At 36.1% G+C, this 18,921-nt stretch overlaps 2 protein-coding genes across 3 annotated transcripts; both read right to left on the reverse strand.

Annotated features, from left to right (window-relative positions):
- Positions 1-703: 703 nt before the first annotated feature.
- LOC115962616 (omega-hydroxypalmitate O-feruloyl transferase-like) lies at positions 704-3,901 on the reverse strand. 2 transcript variants are annotated; one of them, XM_031081500.1, is made up of 3 exons: positions 3,713-3,901; positions 2,804-3,271; positions 704-1,893 (listed from the first exon to the last, which is right to left on the reverse strand). In XM_031081500.1, the coding sequence occupies exons 2-3, from the start codon at positions 3,242-3,244 to the stop codon at positions 1,036-1,038; spliced, it is 1,299 nt and encodes a 432-aa protein (XP_030937360.1). In that variant the 5' UTR covers positions 3,245-3,271; positions 3,713-3,901; the 3' UTR covers positions 704-1,035. The 2 variants fall into 2 exon arrangements, with proteins under 2 accessions (XP_030937360.1, XP_030937361.1); XM_031081501.1 differs by lacking the exon at positions 3,713-3,901 and having other exon boundaries at positions 710-1,893; positions 2,804-3,680.
- A 2,491-nt stretch (positions 3,902-6,392) lies between these two features.
- Positions 6,393-13,585, reverse strand: LOC115963437 (protein DEK-like). The gene is made up of 11 exons (XM_031082432.1): positions 12,689-13,585; positions 12,562-12,595; positions 10,193-10,272; positions 10,045-10,104; positions 9,763-9,873; positions 9,598-9,678; positions 9,423-9,503; positions 7,766-8,309; positions 7,149-7,246; positions 7,030-7,060; positions 6,393-6,920 (listed from the first exon to the last, which is right to left on the reverse strand). The coding sequence occupies exons 1-11, from the start codon at positions 13,220-13,222 to the stop codon at positions 6,745-6,747; spliced, it is 1,830 nt and encodes a 609-aa protein (XP_030938292.1). The 5' UTR covers positions 13,223-13,585; the 3' UTR covers positions 6,393-6,744.
- Between the last annotated feature and the right edge of the window lie 5,336 nt (positions 13,586-18,921).

Raw genomic sequence — 18,921 nt, forward strand, 5'->3', positions numbered from 1 at the left:
AATTAGCTCAATAATTTAAAACTTGGACCAAAATGAAGGAAAAAAATTAGTTTTTGGCTGGGTAGAAAAGCCAAAAATTTGAAATATATACCAATTTCAAATCATTCAAATCGCATCTTATACACCGTATCGCATATGTAACCACAAAAATGAGATGCGGTACAGTTATGGTTTTCGCTAAACTTTAAACCGCACCGCACCACACATGTGACCACAAAAATAAGGTGTGGTGCAATTATGGTTTTAGCTAAACCGCACCATAAAGTAGAAAAGTCAAAAAATTGAAATATATACCAATTTCAAATCATTCAAATCGCATCTTATACACCATATCGCATATGTGACCGCAAAAATGAGGTACGGTGCAGTTATAATTTTCGATAAACTTTAAACCGCACAGCACCACACCTCACCGCACATGTGACCGCAAAAATAAGGTGTGGTGCAATTATAGTTTTAACTAAACCGCACCATAAAGTGCGGTGCTAAAAATTACCCAAAACTGCATTACACCACACCACGAACACCCCTACTAGCTTGTATTATCAATTGTAGGACTTTGGGATGATTTTAAGTGTTTTCCATTTAGATATTAGAAATTTTTGCTATTCTTGATAGAACAACATTTTTTTTATTTTTAAGTTATTGGACAAACTTCTTACTCAACCATATAAGTATATATTAACTACAAAACAAACCATGATTCAGAAGTTTACTAATCTCTTTGCTTATGAATTATTGAATTTGAACTTAAAAGACTCCATAAGAACTTCATAGTTCATACAATTACAAATGAAATAAATAGTAATTAACAAATAGGGAACATAAATTTTCACTTCTTCATGCCTGTCTGTTCCAAACATGGTAATCCAGTGTCACTGTTTAAATTAAACTGGACTACATGTTGTTCTCCTTGATCATTGGAATTCCTTTGGCATGAAGTGCACTTACGCCAATATAATTTAACCTGGTACTTGCAACGAATAACACAAGCTACAACAAATGCTTAGATAAAGAAAATCCAGGAAGATACCTTCAAATCTGCATCAGTTCTTCAAAGATTTTCATTGCAGAAGCCGGCAAACCTAAAAGAACATTTATGCTTTTCCTCTCTTTCCCATGAGATAGGAACAGAATTACTTCCTTCTCAGGCAAAGCCACAGGGCCAGAAAAAAGAGCTTCTCCCCATCCAAAATCTACTGTGTGAAAAGATAGCCTAGACCAAGTTGTAACCAATAGGGTTGCTGAAAGTGAAGGCCTAGCTCTTGTTGCTTCAAAATAGTCTATAGCCGATCTCATATAACTATCTGTAATCATGTTAATTGCCTTTTGAACTAGTCCAACTGTAAATGACAGTGGGTTCTCTAGTTGCTCACTTGCATTACATATTGAATTTGTTAAGACAATTGCATTGCCAGAGTACCCCTTTGGAATTGGTGGCTCAAATCTAGACCTTCCATCAACAGCAAAGAGAAGCTTTGTTTGCTGATCAGGCTGCATCCTTAGTGCCTGAGTTCTAGATTTCCAGACAAAAGCTGTGAGGGCTTCAAATGTTGTGCACTTCTCCAAAACCCCATCTTCCATTGCCTTTTTCTTGAGCTGTTCAAGCTTCTCAGGGTCAAAACAGAAGGAACTATAATGCATTTCTTCTTTGTAAAGTTCGCTGGTCTCTGATATATCTTCAATCTGAGCAAATTCTTTGTGCTCATACTCTATCTTAGGTGGGTTCCGGGCTTTGAGTAAGCTTCTATCTAGAACTGGTGGGACTTTTAGGGGCAAGCCTCTTGCAGTTTCACTCCATGAGTTTACAAATTCCATGGCAGCGATTCCATCATGCATACAATGGTTCATGCATAGTCCAAGAACAAAACCTCCACATTTGAATTTAGTCACCTGGAAGATTAAATTAGAAATGCAACTTTTAAAAAATGCTGTTTGTTTCAACTTAACAAAGGGGAAAAGAGAAAGAAAGAAAGAAAGAAAGAAGCAAAGCCTAGAGTTCTGTCAGGTTTCCATTTTTTTTTTTCATTGAAAAATCTTCATTATTACATAAAAGAATATGTTCTGCAATTAAAGTAGATGATATAAATGTTTGATAAAGAAGGAAGAGGCTATTCTGATTTGATTGTCAAGTATTGACAACTCAAGAGAAGTAGGAGACTCTTATGGGGAGCCTAATTAAATGTACAGGTTTGATATTAATAACTCTAGATTGATGCAGGAACTTACTAGAATTGATCATTATGATCAATCTTTCGTTTAAATAGCCAAATAGAGGTATGGAAAATCGAACTCCATTCTATATAATTCAACCCATTTTTCCTCCAACTAGCCTAAATTTCTAAGATTTTAATATGGATATCGGCATGTTCCTTCTAGTTCTGTTAGAACAGATAAATAATTAGAAAATTTATACAAGGGAAATGCAAGAGATATCACTTATGTTACTTTCATCTTGAACTTTACATACAGGATGTTAGCATATAGAATATTTTGCACATGTTTCATGTTTTTAGTATTGCCCTTGATTAGGCTTGAATTAAGGCTTGAATCAAGGCATATAAATTATCCTTGATTCAAGGCTAAGCAAGGTCCTCATAGGCCGACTATTCTGTGTGTGTGAATATATACACACACACACATACTGTATAGACATTTTAATACTAGAAATACAAAGATTTCATTCAGAACATTGTTCTGTCTATGTTCCTTTCGTTATTTCTACACAGGAGTACCTCCTTCTATCAGAAATACACTAAACTTATAAACAATGAGAAATGAAAATAACTGAAGATCCTCAAACCTGAGCCACTAGAAGAGGCATCTCAAGTATGTTCCTTGCGCCTGGAATGTCATAAACTAGCTTTCCAAGAGTGACTGGGTCAGGCTTTGTTGTGTCGCCTATTTCCTCTATTGTACAGTCTGCTTCAGCCTCAACAAAAACAGCACCCTCCCCTGTGCAATCCACTATCAGCTTTCCTTCTGTACTGATTGTTAACCGGCCCGCAACTGGGTAGTAGGGAACAAGAACCTTAGACAAGGCATCCTTAATGATTTTCACAGCATCCTCATTGCCTTTAGACTCTGACTTAAAACAGTAAATAGTGCGAACTATAACTGCAATGTTCTGATCAAGGTTTGTGAGGAAGTAAAGACCCTTCTCTGTTTCCTCTGCTGGAGCAACCAGAGTCGGTTCATATTGTTTTACATTAAGCTGAGAGGAACTGTTACTAACACTCTCCATCAGAAAACACCCTTCTTGATCCAAAACCTGACCAACACAATTGCCATAAAGCAATATTGAATTTCATTACATAAGCAAATTACTAGTTAAGGAACTTGTGTGTGATACCCCATATGTGGATTGGATTGGAAAAGTGTGTTGTGCGAGTGTATGCAGACTAGGCCATATAATTGATTACCGGGAACTCCAAAAGAACTAGTAAATTTAGAACTAGAGCTCCTCGTAATAATCATATATTAATTAGCCCATTTCGACTAGTAAGCACCCGATGTGAGACTTAGCACACAACAACACTTATATAATCCAATCAAATCCACATAATCCAAGGTACGACACTGTGTATCATGCATGTAAATGCAATGTTTCATGATGATATGACATGAAAAACAATGAGTTATTTGCTAGCACAGAAATACAAAGTTGTTGGAAAAACAGAAATGGAACCGCAAAAATTTACTTGAAATGTACCTCAAAAGCAGGTATATTTGATGAGAAGAAAATGCGTTTGGAATGAAAATGAGACTTTGTGTAATTTGTGTTCCTTTTTGGTAGAGTTATATAGAAAGTGGTGGGCCAAAATCTTGAAAATTAATGGTTTTGGTTTAACAAAAAAAATGTTATAACATGGAAAAGACAGGTAGAGTCGGATAATTGGAGAAAGTTTTATACGCAAACAAGTTTTAATGGAGAAGCCTTATAATACGAAAGAAAAAAAGTATTATAACAAGTTTTTTGACATTGTTGTTTCTATGGGTATTGCACTAAGGTCATATGGGTTGTGGTAGGCTACTTGCCAATGAACCAAAACATTACCAGCCAAGGAGTGTGGCGTGAGAGATAGACTGTGGGGTTGGTTGGTGGAGTTGGCGTCCAAATCTTTGGTTACTTGGCTGACTATATATTTTTGCTGTTGGTTTAGCATGAGCCCAAAGTAGCAGGAAATGCATAATGATGAAAATTAATGGAATCTCACTTCTATTATGGGTCCATGAAATCGACAAAAAGTTTATTAAACAAGATGACATTTTTATTGGATTAGAGCTTGTTAACGGATTACGTGAAATACTCAACCAAATATTAATCAAACATTTATGTTTAACAAGTATTACTGTATTAGCAAGGTATTTGTTTATCAAGAAATAATATACGGTAAGTAGCACTTGGTTTTGCATGACAGCAACTACATTTCCTCGCTATTAATAAAATTTCGTAAGTACAATTACATAAGACATCAATTTTCCACACTATTAAAGTCGATCGTGTGATTGCATTAACCAATACATTACAAAGATGATTAAACTGAACCATGTGATTCATTAATCAATTTTCCAATTTTCCACACCATTAAATTCGATCATATGATTGCATCAACCAATACAGTGCAAAGATGATTAAACTTAACCAAGTGATTCATTAATCAATTTTCCATACTATTAAATTCAATTGTGTAATTGCATTAACCAATACAGTACAAAGATGATTAAAATGAACTATGTAATTAATTAATCAACAGTACTGTTACGTGGTAAAAATTTAAAAAATTTAATTGTAGAACTTAGGGATAACATCAAACAAACTTTACCTAAGTTTTATCCTGAAAGGAAAGCTTATCTGTACTTTTGTTTTCTTTCTATTGGTCTGAAAGGCCTTTTTGTTTTAGTCAGTAAGAAACAAACATCTACAGTCAGTCCTCACAGGTTTGATCATAATAGATCATCTAGAATCACGTAATGCAACAAGTAACCGAGTTTTAAATACGAAGCTAATACAAAGTTTGCTGAAACATTTCAATCAACTATTAGGAGAAGAAGTCAAAAGGAATTTTTTTTTTTTAATCCGTTTACCATATTTAACCCAAAGTAGACGCCAACGTAAGTGTTCTACCAACAAAAGCAAGTAAAAACAACCTTACTGAAGGGGTTATCAATAATTATTAGTCCAATCGGGTTAAGCAACATTTTGGGGTTTGAATAATTTGAAAGAATGAGTGTGAGATGAATAATGACGAGAGAGACATCCCACTAGAAAAGAATGAAAAATTATTAATTGAGTGATAAGATATACATAAGCCTCGTGAAAATCAAGTACCTCATTGGCACCAATGAAATCTGCAAATTGGACAATACCTTTCGATTTGGATTACAGCAACAGCTACTATTCTATTGTCCAAACCCAAAATCAAGAACGATCAGGAAACTTTATAATGCTGATAATTTGGGATTTGCTTAGAGAAAATGGGCAATTATTGGACAGTTTATTATAAAATATAGAACTCTACTACTGACACAGAACAAATCACTGAAAATAAGCACATACTCACAAATTTTCACTCAGGTCGCACCAGAGACTCCAAAAGATAACCATGAAACCCGAAGAACTCTTCAAAGGAATATAAACTCAGCCATTCAAAGTCCAAATCAGGACAAGGTGTTATGAATTTCAAATCTTAGCAACATTTACTGAAAAATAAAGAGAAAAAATCAACACAAAATTTAACTATGATTTGACAGTATGCTTATATCCACGTGAGAGAGCAACGAAAATCTTTGCTGTTTTTTTTTTCCCAATGAAGTGAAACAAACAAGACCTTTTATACGCGCTCCTAAGTAAACCCCGAATACATAACCCCACCTGACAAAATTGTGTATCAAGTAATCAATAAACATATAGCGACTCCATCCCACTCCCTCCACCCATGAGACCCTAAATACAAAATATGAGCCCCTATCTCTAACAAAGAATGTATCACTTCACAAGATGAAAATGAAAGCCCAGATCTCAAAATTAAGGGGAGGAAGATAACTTCAAACCCTTTGATATGTCCTCAACTTCACACAAGCTTGAGCCCATCCATCGACCTACATATGCTTGGGACATTCCCAACTAACATGTTTTCTAAAAATAATAATAATCATAATAATATCTGACCTTTTAAGTTCTGAAATATAATAGAGTACTGCAGAAAATACAAGTTCTTTGATTTCATCAACTTTAAATAATTCATCTTCAGTCAATAACTGCATTAATAAAACCACCATAAGATTTCAAACCTGATAAGAATCACCTTTGATAAGGTGCTAGAAATAATTTCAAGCATGCATACATGCAGTTTCCGGAAGCAGCCCTTCTTGCTAAACAACTAATACAATTTAGGAAAAATTCTTGAGATAAAGCCATTCACTAAACATTTAAAGAGGATAAATATCAAAAGTCTGAACATAATTTTCTGAAAGGAAAGAGAAACTATCAAAAAAATAAAACTAACTAATAAAACTACGGAGATTATAAGTACAACAAAAGAGGTTAATTCATATGGTACAAACAAACCCGGTTGGGTACATGTGTCTGAAATCAGTCATGATATCTAGACATCCACTGTAGTTTGTCAATTATAGAAGCTGAAGGATCCCCAGTAGAAAGATCATCTACCTGAAGAATGCACTACAAGCTTCAAATGTTCTGCAAAGGTCATAGAAAGTTCTTTGTCTCAGTCCAATGCACTAAGCATCATCGTCGTCGTCATCGTCTTCATCTTTGTCTGCATCATCACCAGCATCAGCATTCTCCTCAGCATCCTCTCCCTCATCTTCCTCATCACTCATGTTATTTATCACATCTGTAATTATATCCTTCACCTCCGCTTTTCTATGCATTAAGTCAACACCAAAGTGGGTACCTAATAAAATTACATTTGCTAAGTCAACCAGGTTAAACTGAAAATCTAATATCATTATTGTTGTTATTTTGGTTGGGGTGGAGTAAATATAAATAAAAGTGAACCATACCAAGTTGCCTGAGAATATCAGATAAAGTTGCCTGCATCATGAGAAACAGAGTACATTTAAAATGACATACACAACCTTAACAAACCAATCTATGTGATGCTGTAGGAAAGTGTACTTACAGTATTGAAGTCCACCTCCTTCAGGATATTAACAACCACAGCATGCATCTCCTCTCTGCTGGGTTCTGCCTTTGCCTTCTTGCCAGCTTTGCCTTTTCCTGGTTCCAGGATATATTTGATAAAAAGGTGAGATATTCGTCCAGCCATAGAAACTATTTTAACATGAAGCAATGATATTATTCCTAGAATACCATGCATTAACTTCACAACAATTTCAGGAAAATTTGCAATAAAACCATATGCTAATGGACCTTCAACCTTTATTTTATTTTTATATTAGTAAATAAAATCAATTGAAAAAAAAAAAAAGCACAAGGTGTGCAACCCTAATATTAGACATTCAATCATTTAAAGCATGTTAGTTTACTAAGTTAAAAATAAACTCAGAAGAACAACTTTTTGTCTAAGAAAGTAAATTGGCTATAAGATGCAAAAACAAACTCATAGTAATATATGTAACCCAAAAAAGAAAAACCCCAACCTCAAAAGTAGTTCCATGAAGGGGGAAAAAACATTTGAACAAAAACTGAATATCCAATGTGCCAAAATCATCTATAGCAGTCATAAAATTAAACATTTATGTTTGGGGAAAAAATGCAGGGCAATGCGCAATGCACCTTGATCCTTTGCCGAGACCTTTCCTGGGGACCTGCTTGACTGTTTCTTGCTTGCATCTTTCTCTTTGATGTTCTTCTGGCTTTCCTTTTCAACCTTCTGTTTTTTAGATGTTGATTCCTTTGACTTGGAACGTGAGCTAGAAGTTCCACCAGTATCACTGGCACCTCTTTTCAAAGTTGAACTAGATGATTTTTTTGGAGATTTTGCAGGAGCCTTCACAGATTTTGCGGGGGTAGCCTTTTTGACAGGCTTGGGTTTTTCAACTGTTTTTGTCACTGAACCATCCTTCCGACCTTTTTTTGATGAGCTTTTTGACATCTGCTCCTTTGGTTTCTCTTCCTCTTCCTCCTCTTCCTCTTCCTCTTCCTCAAATTTATGTTCTTCATGATCACTTTCTTCATTTGGTACTGTTTCATTGTCATCATCACTATGAGATTCATCTTTTGCACCAGGAGATTCAACTTTATCCTCAACTTCATCTTCTTCCTCAACTTCCGATGACTGCTTTTGCTTTTTTGCAACTTGGGGTGTTTGTTTTTGTTTCTAGAGACAAAAATGGGAAAAAAATCAAAGTCACCAAAACTTTGAATGAGGTGGAGAGCCATGGACAGCACAAAAGATACATTGATAAACAAAGGCCGACAAGAAGAGAGAGAACTACAACCATCAATCACACTTAGTGCCTCAGAATACTCAGAAGTCCCAGACACTTATCATGAAAATCAGGGAAAATTTTATAACTGAAATAAATCATCAAGCAAAGTGCAGGAAGCAAAAGTCAAAACTCCTTATTGGTTCCTTATTCGTTTAGACTCTTTCTAAGGAGAGTTAGTCATGCATATATACATGTTACAGAGGTCATGAACATCAAACATATCACAATCAGGGTAATAGAAGGTATGAGAAAGCATATACGTGTATGATAGAGAGGGACAGAAATAAATCAAAGGCACAGCACACATCCAATCACTTGCCTAGAATTTTTAGCATGTTATGTTATGTACCTTCACAGCCACAATCCCATTACTTATGATAAAGTTGGCTACCGCTTTGTATATTTCAATCACAGCAATATACAACACCATCTAAAAATTACACTATCCCTTTAACTGTGTACTACGTTCATATACTGCAAAAGCAGGCATGACTAAGACAACAACAGAGCAGCAGATATGTCATTAGAGGATCTGATTTAAGCATGGTTCAGAGACCACCCTAATCTAGTTAGTGTGTAAAAGACCTCCTGTCCAAATTATGTTATGATTATTAAGTTTCTCCTGACCAGCATATGTATGCCATTGACAATTCCAACTCCTAAAAGTAAATGTATCAGCAAATGGAAAGATGGGGGCACATAAACAACATAATGAACTTTTCCATTTTGAAAACTAAATTGCTAACTAATACTTCAGACAAGTATAAACCCTTAGCCAAATGTTCATGATTACCAACTAAAGATGACAATTCAAAATAACAGATCATAAAATGAGCAGCAACATTCTCATCAGGATCAGATAAAATCCTCTGAGTTAGAATAAAATTTAGTATGAAAATTTGATCTTGCCTAAGGTCATATCAATTAAGCATAAGTGTTACTAAATAAGATATCTCCACTAAAAGGCCCTGCATCATGAGCAAGAGGTGGGGGAAACAAACCTTGCGTTGTGTTTCTGCAGATGCTTCTCCAGAGCTTGCAGTTTTGCTTGGTGTGGACTTCCTCCTACGCTTTTGACCTTTCTGAAATTCAAATACAGAATAAGCTTCAGCAACTCACACCCTGAGAACTTATCATCAAATGCTTGATCTATGGACTAATGATGTAATGTAAAACCTGATCTTTATCAGCAAGCAAAACATCAGTTGTAGGATGTGGAGATTCCAAAAACTCTAACAACTTTGCAGAGAGTTCTTCCTGAAATTAAAGACAAGTTAGGAAGATTATGGGAAATTGATACAATGTAGATACAATAACAAGTATCATTCTATCAGAACTTACCTTCTTTGTCATTGATCTATTTATTGGAATATTAAGCACATCACAGAAATCCATCAATTTTTCCTTAACACACTTGTCAATCCTCTCCTTTACCTTTGCCCGCTGCTTTTCCTACGGTAAAAAAATTTATTGAAAAAAAAGAAGTTATAATCAGATTAACAGGATGCTAAAGACATGGATAGACAAGAAGATTATATTACGTTGATATAATCAAGAAAATTATAACCATAAATCAACAAGAAAGACAAAATGAGTATAATTTCAGCAAACAAGAAAAAACACCTCATTCCCGGTCCATACATAGCCTGAAAACTGGCCTATATTTTTCTTACAAATATGCACCTACACAAGAATGCCAACAATTAACATCTCAATCATCTGATGAATGTCAATCCAAAACAGATACCAAGAAACTGAGTTGGTTGGTCACCTTAGCTTTCTTTCCGTAAAGTATTGAATGAAGCATTTGCAGATTGTCATCAGTTTTTCTCTTGGACAACTTGAAAGCCACTGAAACAGTTTAGATAATCAGACAAAAAATAGGCCAGGCTGCAGTAACAAGAAAGTTGAATTGAAGTGAATAACATGCCTCAAAACAAAGTATCTGTGGACAATAAGAGCTGAAAAATGTTTCCCTCTTGACATGCAGATGATTCTCAGATGTGTCAAAATCTTCTTTTAAAAAAAGAAAACCCTTTCCATCATTATCCTGATGGAAGTAAACAACAATGAAGACAACACCTGACTTGAATTAATCATTCTTCTTCATTTTCTAACTTTCAATCCCCCAACCCCAAGAACATGGTATATAAAACTCCAAAAAAGAAATCCCTCACATATTTAGATTGCTAAATTTCCCTCATCCATTTGACATTCTTCAAGCTACTATGCCACAATAAGTTTTCATTGTTGAAGAGAAAGAACCAGTACTATTCTTAGTCTTTCTTAAAAAAATCTAGAAATAGAATAGAATATCAACATAAACAAAAATTTAATACCCTTTATTTTTCATCTTTTATATTCAATTGTGCAGTCACCCTAAAAGGGGAAAAACAAAACTTCTATTGTCTGGCTTCACCTAAATTCTTTGCTGTTAGATTTATATTGACAAATACTATCTCAATATTTCTAGAATAAGTTCAGCACAGCAATTTGGTTGCTGCACCTAAGCCACTTAAGGGTTAACTATTCACTGGTAATGAAAGTCCTAACCTAGCAACAGAGAGTAATATTCCACAATATGACCCCACTTCAAACAGATTGGTTATACATTTATGATTTTAAGCATAGCATAGATTAAATATGAAGTATATTACTTGATGTGAAGAAGGAAAGAATATACAAAGTCAATTGTCTTCCTATGCTCCGTAGCCCTTGTTGGAATATAATAACCTAGATTTTCATAACCACTAAGACAACTTGACATTTCCACTGCTTGCAACAAGTCCATTAGTCCATATTACCGACAAGGTGTGACATTTTATGACCCAATAATCAAAAACTGTCCCTGATAGATCTACCAAGAAACAAACTACTATAATAGAATTTATAAAAAAATTAACACCCCCAAGTAATCTTTTTTATGTATATATCAAGTTTCTTTAGTTAACAAGGTGTGTGAGGCTCTTTGGGCACCCCACTACCAATTCAATTTGAAGTTTGTTTTGCCATCATATTGTTATGAAGTTCTGCAATTATTTTTATTAGGATGAAAATCAAAAGAATTGTGCAATAGAAAGTGAATCAGGAAGAATAATAAGGCAAATTATTCATTTCTGCTTAGACTGTCTAACAGCGAAAAATCGAAGTGCTGTAAGTTACCCAAGGAAACTAAGTAACCGTTTGGATACGGCTTTTCCCACGTCTGTGTTTTTTTTTTTTTTTTTTGGGAAGCGCGTTTCTGACTTTCTGTGGCTGTGGTGGTTTTCCAGTGGGTCCTATGCACAGTTTACAGGACCCACAAACCTCTTTTTTAACACGACTTTTATTAAAAATTGGTCCCATGGCACTATTAACACATTTAAAAATTATTTTGCTACAGTGTTTTCAGTTTTTAGCAAAATAAGCAGTATACAAACGGACCCTAAATCAATTTCCCACTTTTGATACTGACACATGGCAGAACATGTCTTTTCATTGTTAAGTTACACACACACTCGATAGTCTTGAACTCACAACCTCACCCTCTAACTAATTATTATGGGAGAAGAAAGTGCCAATTGAGCTATAGCTCATAGCTCTGTTTGTTTATACATATTATACCCCCCCCCAAAAAAAAAAAAAACTTGGGGATTTTGACACAAACCATCCTAATTAATTAAGTGAAGAGTGATGCTAAAATTAAGCAAACAAAAGCAAGTTTGGAGCCTAATACAAACTAAAAATGTCTCAAACTTAAAACCCAAGTTCTTGTACTTTGCATATCAGATCAAAGGAAATACTGAAGCAGCCAATCAAAGTGAGCTCTACGACACATGTATTTGCAGTTAACTTCCTCATACGCACTTTACAATATAAATATGTTCCACCATATAAACATTCAAAACTCAATTGTAAATACACGATGACACTAGCAAAATATCTATTTCTTACACATTTTAAGCGGGGAACGGTGGGTTAGAACCATTTGATCTAAAGTTCATTGGTGACACTAGCAATATCTAATCAGTATACGAAGCAAATCGTGCAATTACCACTAAATGAGCTTGGTTCAATATGACAGATTCTTAGCTCAAAAGTCATTCACCTAACAACAATCTAAAAGCTTAAAACACACCAAGAAAAGAAACCGAAACATACCATTTGGAATATCCTTGAGCTGCGTACCAGAACCCTGCATTTCCACAATCCCAATTTAATCAAAAAAACCAAAACTTTCACTCAAAATGTGACACAAAACCCACAAAAATTTTCAAAACTCCATTACCTTCTCAATGGACAAAGCTTTGTTCGCCGACGACTTCCCGGACCTCCCCGGCGACGGCACAGAGAACCTCTCCACCATCTTCCTCTCCCTCGTCGGCCTGTCACTCACCGGCGTAGCATGCTCTTTCTCCTTTTCTTTCTCTTTCTCTTTCTCCTTCTCCTTCTCCTTCTCTTTCTTCTCCTCCGCCACCGACTCCAACTCCTCGCTCGCCTTCTTCTTCGCCGCCGCCGCGGCCGCAGCCACCTCGCTCTGGTCCTTCTTCGAGCTCCCTCTCCGGCCACTCCTCTTCCCTTTCTTGCTCGGCGTTTCAGCCACCTTCTCCTTCTTCTCTCCTTCAACTTCTTCCTCAACCTTCTCAGCCCCAACTCCTTTCTCCCCCGCCCCTTCTTCTTCAACTTTCTCCGACACCGCCACAAGGTTTTCCCGCTCTTCCTCCTCTTTCTTACCTCCCTCCACTTCGAGCTTCGCCTCCTCTTTCTCTCCAGCCGGAGCTTCCTCCTCCGGCTTCTTCTCCTCTAGGGTTACGGTAGCCATGGGAAACAAACACCCAAACACAAACCACAAATTTCACACACGCACCCACGCACACACACACAGAGAGCGCTAAAACCCTAGGGGGCTTGTTTGGGGGGTTTTGGGAGGGAAACCCTAGAAATCGAAACGCTCACACAGACAAAGATAGAGACTTTTTTGAGTTTTGAGTTTTGACTTTGTTTAAGAGAGAGAAATTGAGAGGGATTTTGTGACAAAAAAAAATTGAGGGAAATGAGAAATGAAAAATGAATTTGGGAAATTTTGAGAGCGCGGTTGTGAAGTAAAAAGGAGCGCGGGGGTTCAAATTTTGATGCCAAATTTTGTGAGCGGGCTTGGGTTTGTGTTTTTTGTTTTTTTTTTTTTTTTTTGGTCTCGACAAACAGAGACAAAAAAATAGTATAGGTTAATAGAGGAAGAAAAGGCTGATATTACTAGCAGTAGTGAGTGAGTTGTCTCTGACTGACTGACTGACAGAGGGACAGTTTTTGTGAATAAATTGCGTGACTGTTGTGGGTCTGGTACCGGCAATCAGCATTGTGTATGTGACATATGTCTATATGCTCTATGGATTTTGAGTAATTTGAAGTCTTAACCTAGTATCATGTGACTCATAGGCTCATAGCTAATGTATTATGTAATGACCCACCACTAATGTATCTACTTCTGCCTTGGAAACTGAATAGAGTAGTAACGGTTGTTGATTTTTATTTTGAATATACTTGAGGTTCAAGTTTGAGACTTTGAATTTATCGATGAAAAGAAAAACAAAAAATTATTTATATATATATAATAAGTATGGGACTACACTTTTTTTTTTCTTATGGGAAGATTGAAAACTTTATTAATAATGTGAGAAAGATATAGCTTATTCTAGGAAACAAAAATTCTCTTCAATCTAATTTTAGGTGATAAATGTGCTAGTCCCTGCAAAAAGTAAGCATGCCCGAGATAACCAAAGCTATAGAAGTGGGAGGGGGAGATGGTTCACTTAGAGCTCGGTACACAATGAGGGAGTCACCTTTAAGAATAAACTCCTAAATACCAACATCATTTGCAAACTTCAAGCCAACTTCAAATGCCTTTGAATATGCTTCCATCACTCCCAAAAGGTGTGTGTCAAATTTTCTTACTTAGTGTTGTTTCCACCCTCCGCTTGTCATCTCGAATAATGACCCCAACACCCATTGAATTATGTGCTGAGAAGACCACTCCATTGACCTTAATTTTAAACATCGATGTCGATGGTGGAGACCAAGAGACCAAGGGTGACACCGATGGGTTATGACTGGAAATTGCTACTACGTCGTATTCATCCAAGAATTGTGGTGCCCACTGCACCAAAGCCATCCCACGCTTCTTAATTCCCCCGTGTTTAACTTCATTTTGATTGAACCATTTCATTAAATTTGTGTTAGTAATTTAATAATAGTTGAAATTATATTATTAAACTTAATGATATATAATAATTTTTATTTGTGAACTTATCATTATATTAACTTTTATTAATGTGCGTTTGGGAATTTATTACAAGCTAGTTTTTTTTTGCTTATTTTAAGTACTATTTGTGGATCTCATACAAATTTTGTGTCTCAACTTTATTACAAATAATTTAACTTTAAGCAAAATAAGTTAACTTTTAACTTTCTGTCTCACATTTTTAACAAGTAATATGACTTACTTAAATAATACATGTGGATAGTTTTTTTAGACATAATGGTTTACATAAAAAAATCCTACAACCTAAGTTGTATACCAAATCTTGATCTTATACAAATAATCTATCGGAAATAAACCATTTTCAAATAGTGGGATCAATCTCATGACCGCACACATCCAGGGCTCATTTCAGAATTTCCAAGGCTCAGTCTTACACCAAAGAGGCCAATCAATAAACGAGTCTGTACTACATGACACATAGTAAGGCCCAATCATATAGTGAATAAGGCTCGACAGCAAAAAAGGTCATACTATACACGACCCACATATATAGGCCCAATCATTCGTTGATTCACAACACCTAAACGTTTATATCAAAGAAATTTCCATAAGATGGGCTCGTTCACATTGAAAAAAATGAGCCCATCGCTTCCCTTCCTCTACACAAAAGGCATAAAAGGCTCACATATGGTTGTGTAATTATTTGAATGTTACCCACACTGTCTACTTTTATCATTTACTTGTTGAGTTGTTGTGAACAGTGCCCCTATTAGAAGAAGATAGTGAATATTCTAAGATAGTGAGTATGGATCTTTAATAGCACCTATAAACATTTGTCTTTCTAAATAAAAGTCTTGAAATATAACCCATGCTTTATGCCATAGGTTTAAAACATAAAGAAATAGAGAGAAGAGTGATATGGCTTGGAAGATTGGGGAGTACAACTATGAAAGGCTCATTGGCATCACCCATTGGAACCATGTGAGTTTGGACATGTATAGTTGGGTTGAAGTCTACAGTGAAGGTGTGTGTTCATTGTTAACGCCTAATAACAATTTGCACACAATCTCTAGTTGGATGAGGAAGTTAAGGCTCTAATCTCCATCACCTTTGATGGAGAAATTGAGAGATGTAGCTAGTTTAGCTAAAAAAACCACTCAAACAAGCAAGTTTCAAAGAACTCGTTTGGTGTAAAAAAGCTTGGTTGGGAAAGAAAAACATAAGAAAGTGAAATAAAGCATTCTTATTTCTTAAGGACAATCTAGGTGTTTCAAAGAAAAGCCTGAAACGCCATTGCATCCAGGGGATAATCAACTAATTCAAAACCTTACTACATCCCATTAAAAAAGGAGAAGGTGTGGATGAGGGAAACAATAAGCAATAAAAGAATTAGAAACTGGTGAAAAAGAAGAATCAAAACAATTTAAAGCTTCCTAGCTATTTGATGTTATCTCTCATTCTCCACCAACATCTAAGAGCATTCACATTAAGAATGGTATATGCCATATGTTGGTTCAATTTAGCATAGAAGCCCAAAAACCCCACTACGTTCGAACTTGTAAATGTAGACTATTGCAAAAAAATTTGCAATTGTGCTACAGTGCGATTCTAAATGTAGAATCGCACTGTAGCTCAATTGTAAAACCAAAAATATTATTTTATTCTTTTTCTCTCTTAACTGTCTCCCTGACTCTCCCACTCTCTCAACTCTGTCTCCCACGTCTCTCTCTCTCTCTCAGATGTCTCCCTCTCCCTTTGCTCTCTCTCAATGATTTCTCCCTCTCCCTTTGCTCTCCCTCAGGCCATCGTTGGCCACCATCGCCCAACAATGCCAAGTCCAGGTCGCGTCTCACCCAATGACACCCAATGGCGTGGATCGGTGAAGATCGGCGATCGTACTATGATGTGTGCTGTGTGTGTGGCTTCGATGTTTTGCTCTGATTGTGGTGGCGTGGGTTTTATTGATGGGTTTGCTCCGATGTTTTTTTTTTTTTAATCTATTGTGGCCGGTGCTAGAGGTTGAGGGAGAAAGAGAGGTTGATGGTGGGGGCTTGCCATGGTGGTGGAGGGTTTAATGAGTGTGGGTGTGGTTGGATTGGTTCATGAGTTGTGGCTCTCTTAGTGATGGGTTTTGGTTTGGCCGTCGGTATGGGTTTTGGTCGTGGGTATGGGTATGGCCATGGCTTTTTTTTTTTTTTTTTTCCTGGTGGGGTTGGGTTTGTGACTGATGTGGTGGTGGTGGTGAGGGTTGCCTTGGTGGTGGTGATTTTTGGTGGCCGTGGGTGATATTCATGGGTGTGGTTAAGTTGTGTTTTGGCTGTTTTTTTCCTGGTGGTGGTGGTTCGTGACTGATGTGGTGGTGGTGGTGGTGATTTTTGGCGGTTGTGGGTGATATTTATGGGTGTGGTTCAATTGTGTTTTGGTCATGGGTGATGTTCATGGGCTTGGGTTGGTAGTGGGTGGATGAGAAAGAGAGAAAAACAGAGAGAAGGAGAACAGAGATAAAGAGAGAAGAGAGAAGAAAGAGAGATTTTTTTATATTATTTTATTTTGTAATTTATATTATTTTAATATATAGTAGGTAAAAATAAAAGTTGAGATGCTAGGTGTATTGTAAAATAGTATTGTATAATTGATAAAATAGTTTTTTAGGATGGTAAAATTTGATAGGATGACATTTTCGGATGGAAATGCTCTAAGTAGTTAACAAGCAACCATAACACGCACCACCTCTCTCTCTCTCCCCCCCCCCCCCCACGCGTGTGCGTATGTAAGTACAAATGCTATAACTAATCCTTTCACTTAGTGAGCAAGTTCATTATTGTTTGGTACTAATTTATTACACATGTCCATGTGAGACTAGGCTTGCTACATTACCAAAAAAAAAAAAAAAATCAAAATTAGTTCGGTGTTATTAATAATATATTGAATTGCCCATTGAGGAGTGGACACCAAATAATGGAAGGGGAGAATTACATTCAAAGCATCTCCTTCACAAATTACATGCTTACATCCCAACTCTGTTATTGTTGCTACTACCAACCTTTGTAGTTGCCCTTGGAGGTTAATAGCATTTGTAACAAAGAAGATGTGGTGGTTTATTTTGCTTTTGCTAACCAAGCTATCTAGGTTTTAAGCTTTTAGCGAGTCTCAATCTTGTGCCATTTCATTCCATACAAAGAGAATATATTTCTTGTAATTTCTCCCTACTACTATTAAGCTTGCTCTCTTTTAATTTGTTGCTACATAAAAAAATACTTTCACAAAAAGTGCATGAGGATTTTATTAACTATCTCTAAAAATTATAACAGTTGCAAAATTTCATGACAAAAAGTAATCAAATATATGTTTAATAATAAACACATTCCCATCTCTTTCTAATTCTTAACTTGGTGGTCTTTGAAAATTTGGCCGCTTCCTTCCACTAGCTTAGGCATGTCATCATTAAAGTTAGCATTTGCTTATAGGTTGACAGCAAAGTCAAAAACTTGAGCATATGCACTAGGTATGGACCCAGTGAGCTTGTCCTTATACGAGCTCTGCCTACCCTTCCCTCCCACACTCCAGCACTTAGGCTAGTCTCACCTCTAGTTTGCTCTCTAGTGTTTGCTCTCTTAGTGCTCTTCTCTAGCTTTGTGTCTTCTTCACTTCCATCTCTCAGAGTATTCGCACTCCATCTCTATCTCTATAAATCGGTCACCTTCTCAGTCTATCTCGATCTCAATCTATCTCTGCAAATCGGTCTATCTCGGTCTCAATCTCTCTATCTCTACAAATCACCTTCATTTCGATCTCTTTCTCAACTCAGTCTCTCTCTCTCTCTCTCTCTCAAACTGACCCACTCCCTCTCTCTCAAACTGACCCATTATCCCCAAATATACATGGTTAGGGATTTGGTTCATCATGTTCTTCTGTTCTTTGTTTTGATTTCAGGGTTTAAAAAAAAAAAAATTTCTAATTTTATTTTAATTCTGAAATTTTTTTTTAAAAGGCTAAACGGTGTCATTTCAGTAATGTTAACAGCAACTCCTAACTAAACACTAACGGAATCCTGCATTGACAAAAATTGAGAGTGAGAGGACTGAAATGACAAAACTGAAAGTTAGAGGACTGAAATGAAAAAAACTGAAAGTTAAAGGGTCCGTTTTAGATTTTTGCCAATTTTATATTTCCAACCCGGTGATTAAAAAAATAATAATAATAAAAATAAAAATAAATCAGAAATTACAGAAAAGTTATAAAAATAAAGTAAATTATAAAAA

This window comes from Quercus lobata, chromosome 10 (assembly GCF_001633185.2).
Source record: "Quercus lobata isolate SW786 chromosome 10, ValleyOak3.0 Primary Assembly, whole genome shotgun sequence".
NCBI classification, from domain to species: Eukaryota; Viridiplantae; Streptophyta; class Magnoliopsida; order Fagales; family Fagaceae; genus Quercus; species Quercus lobata.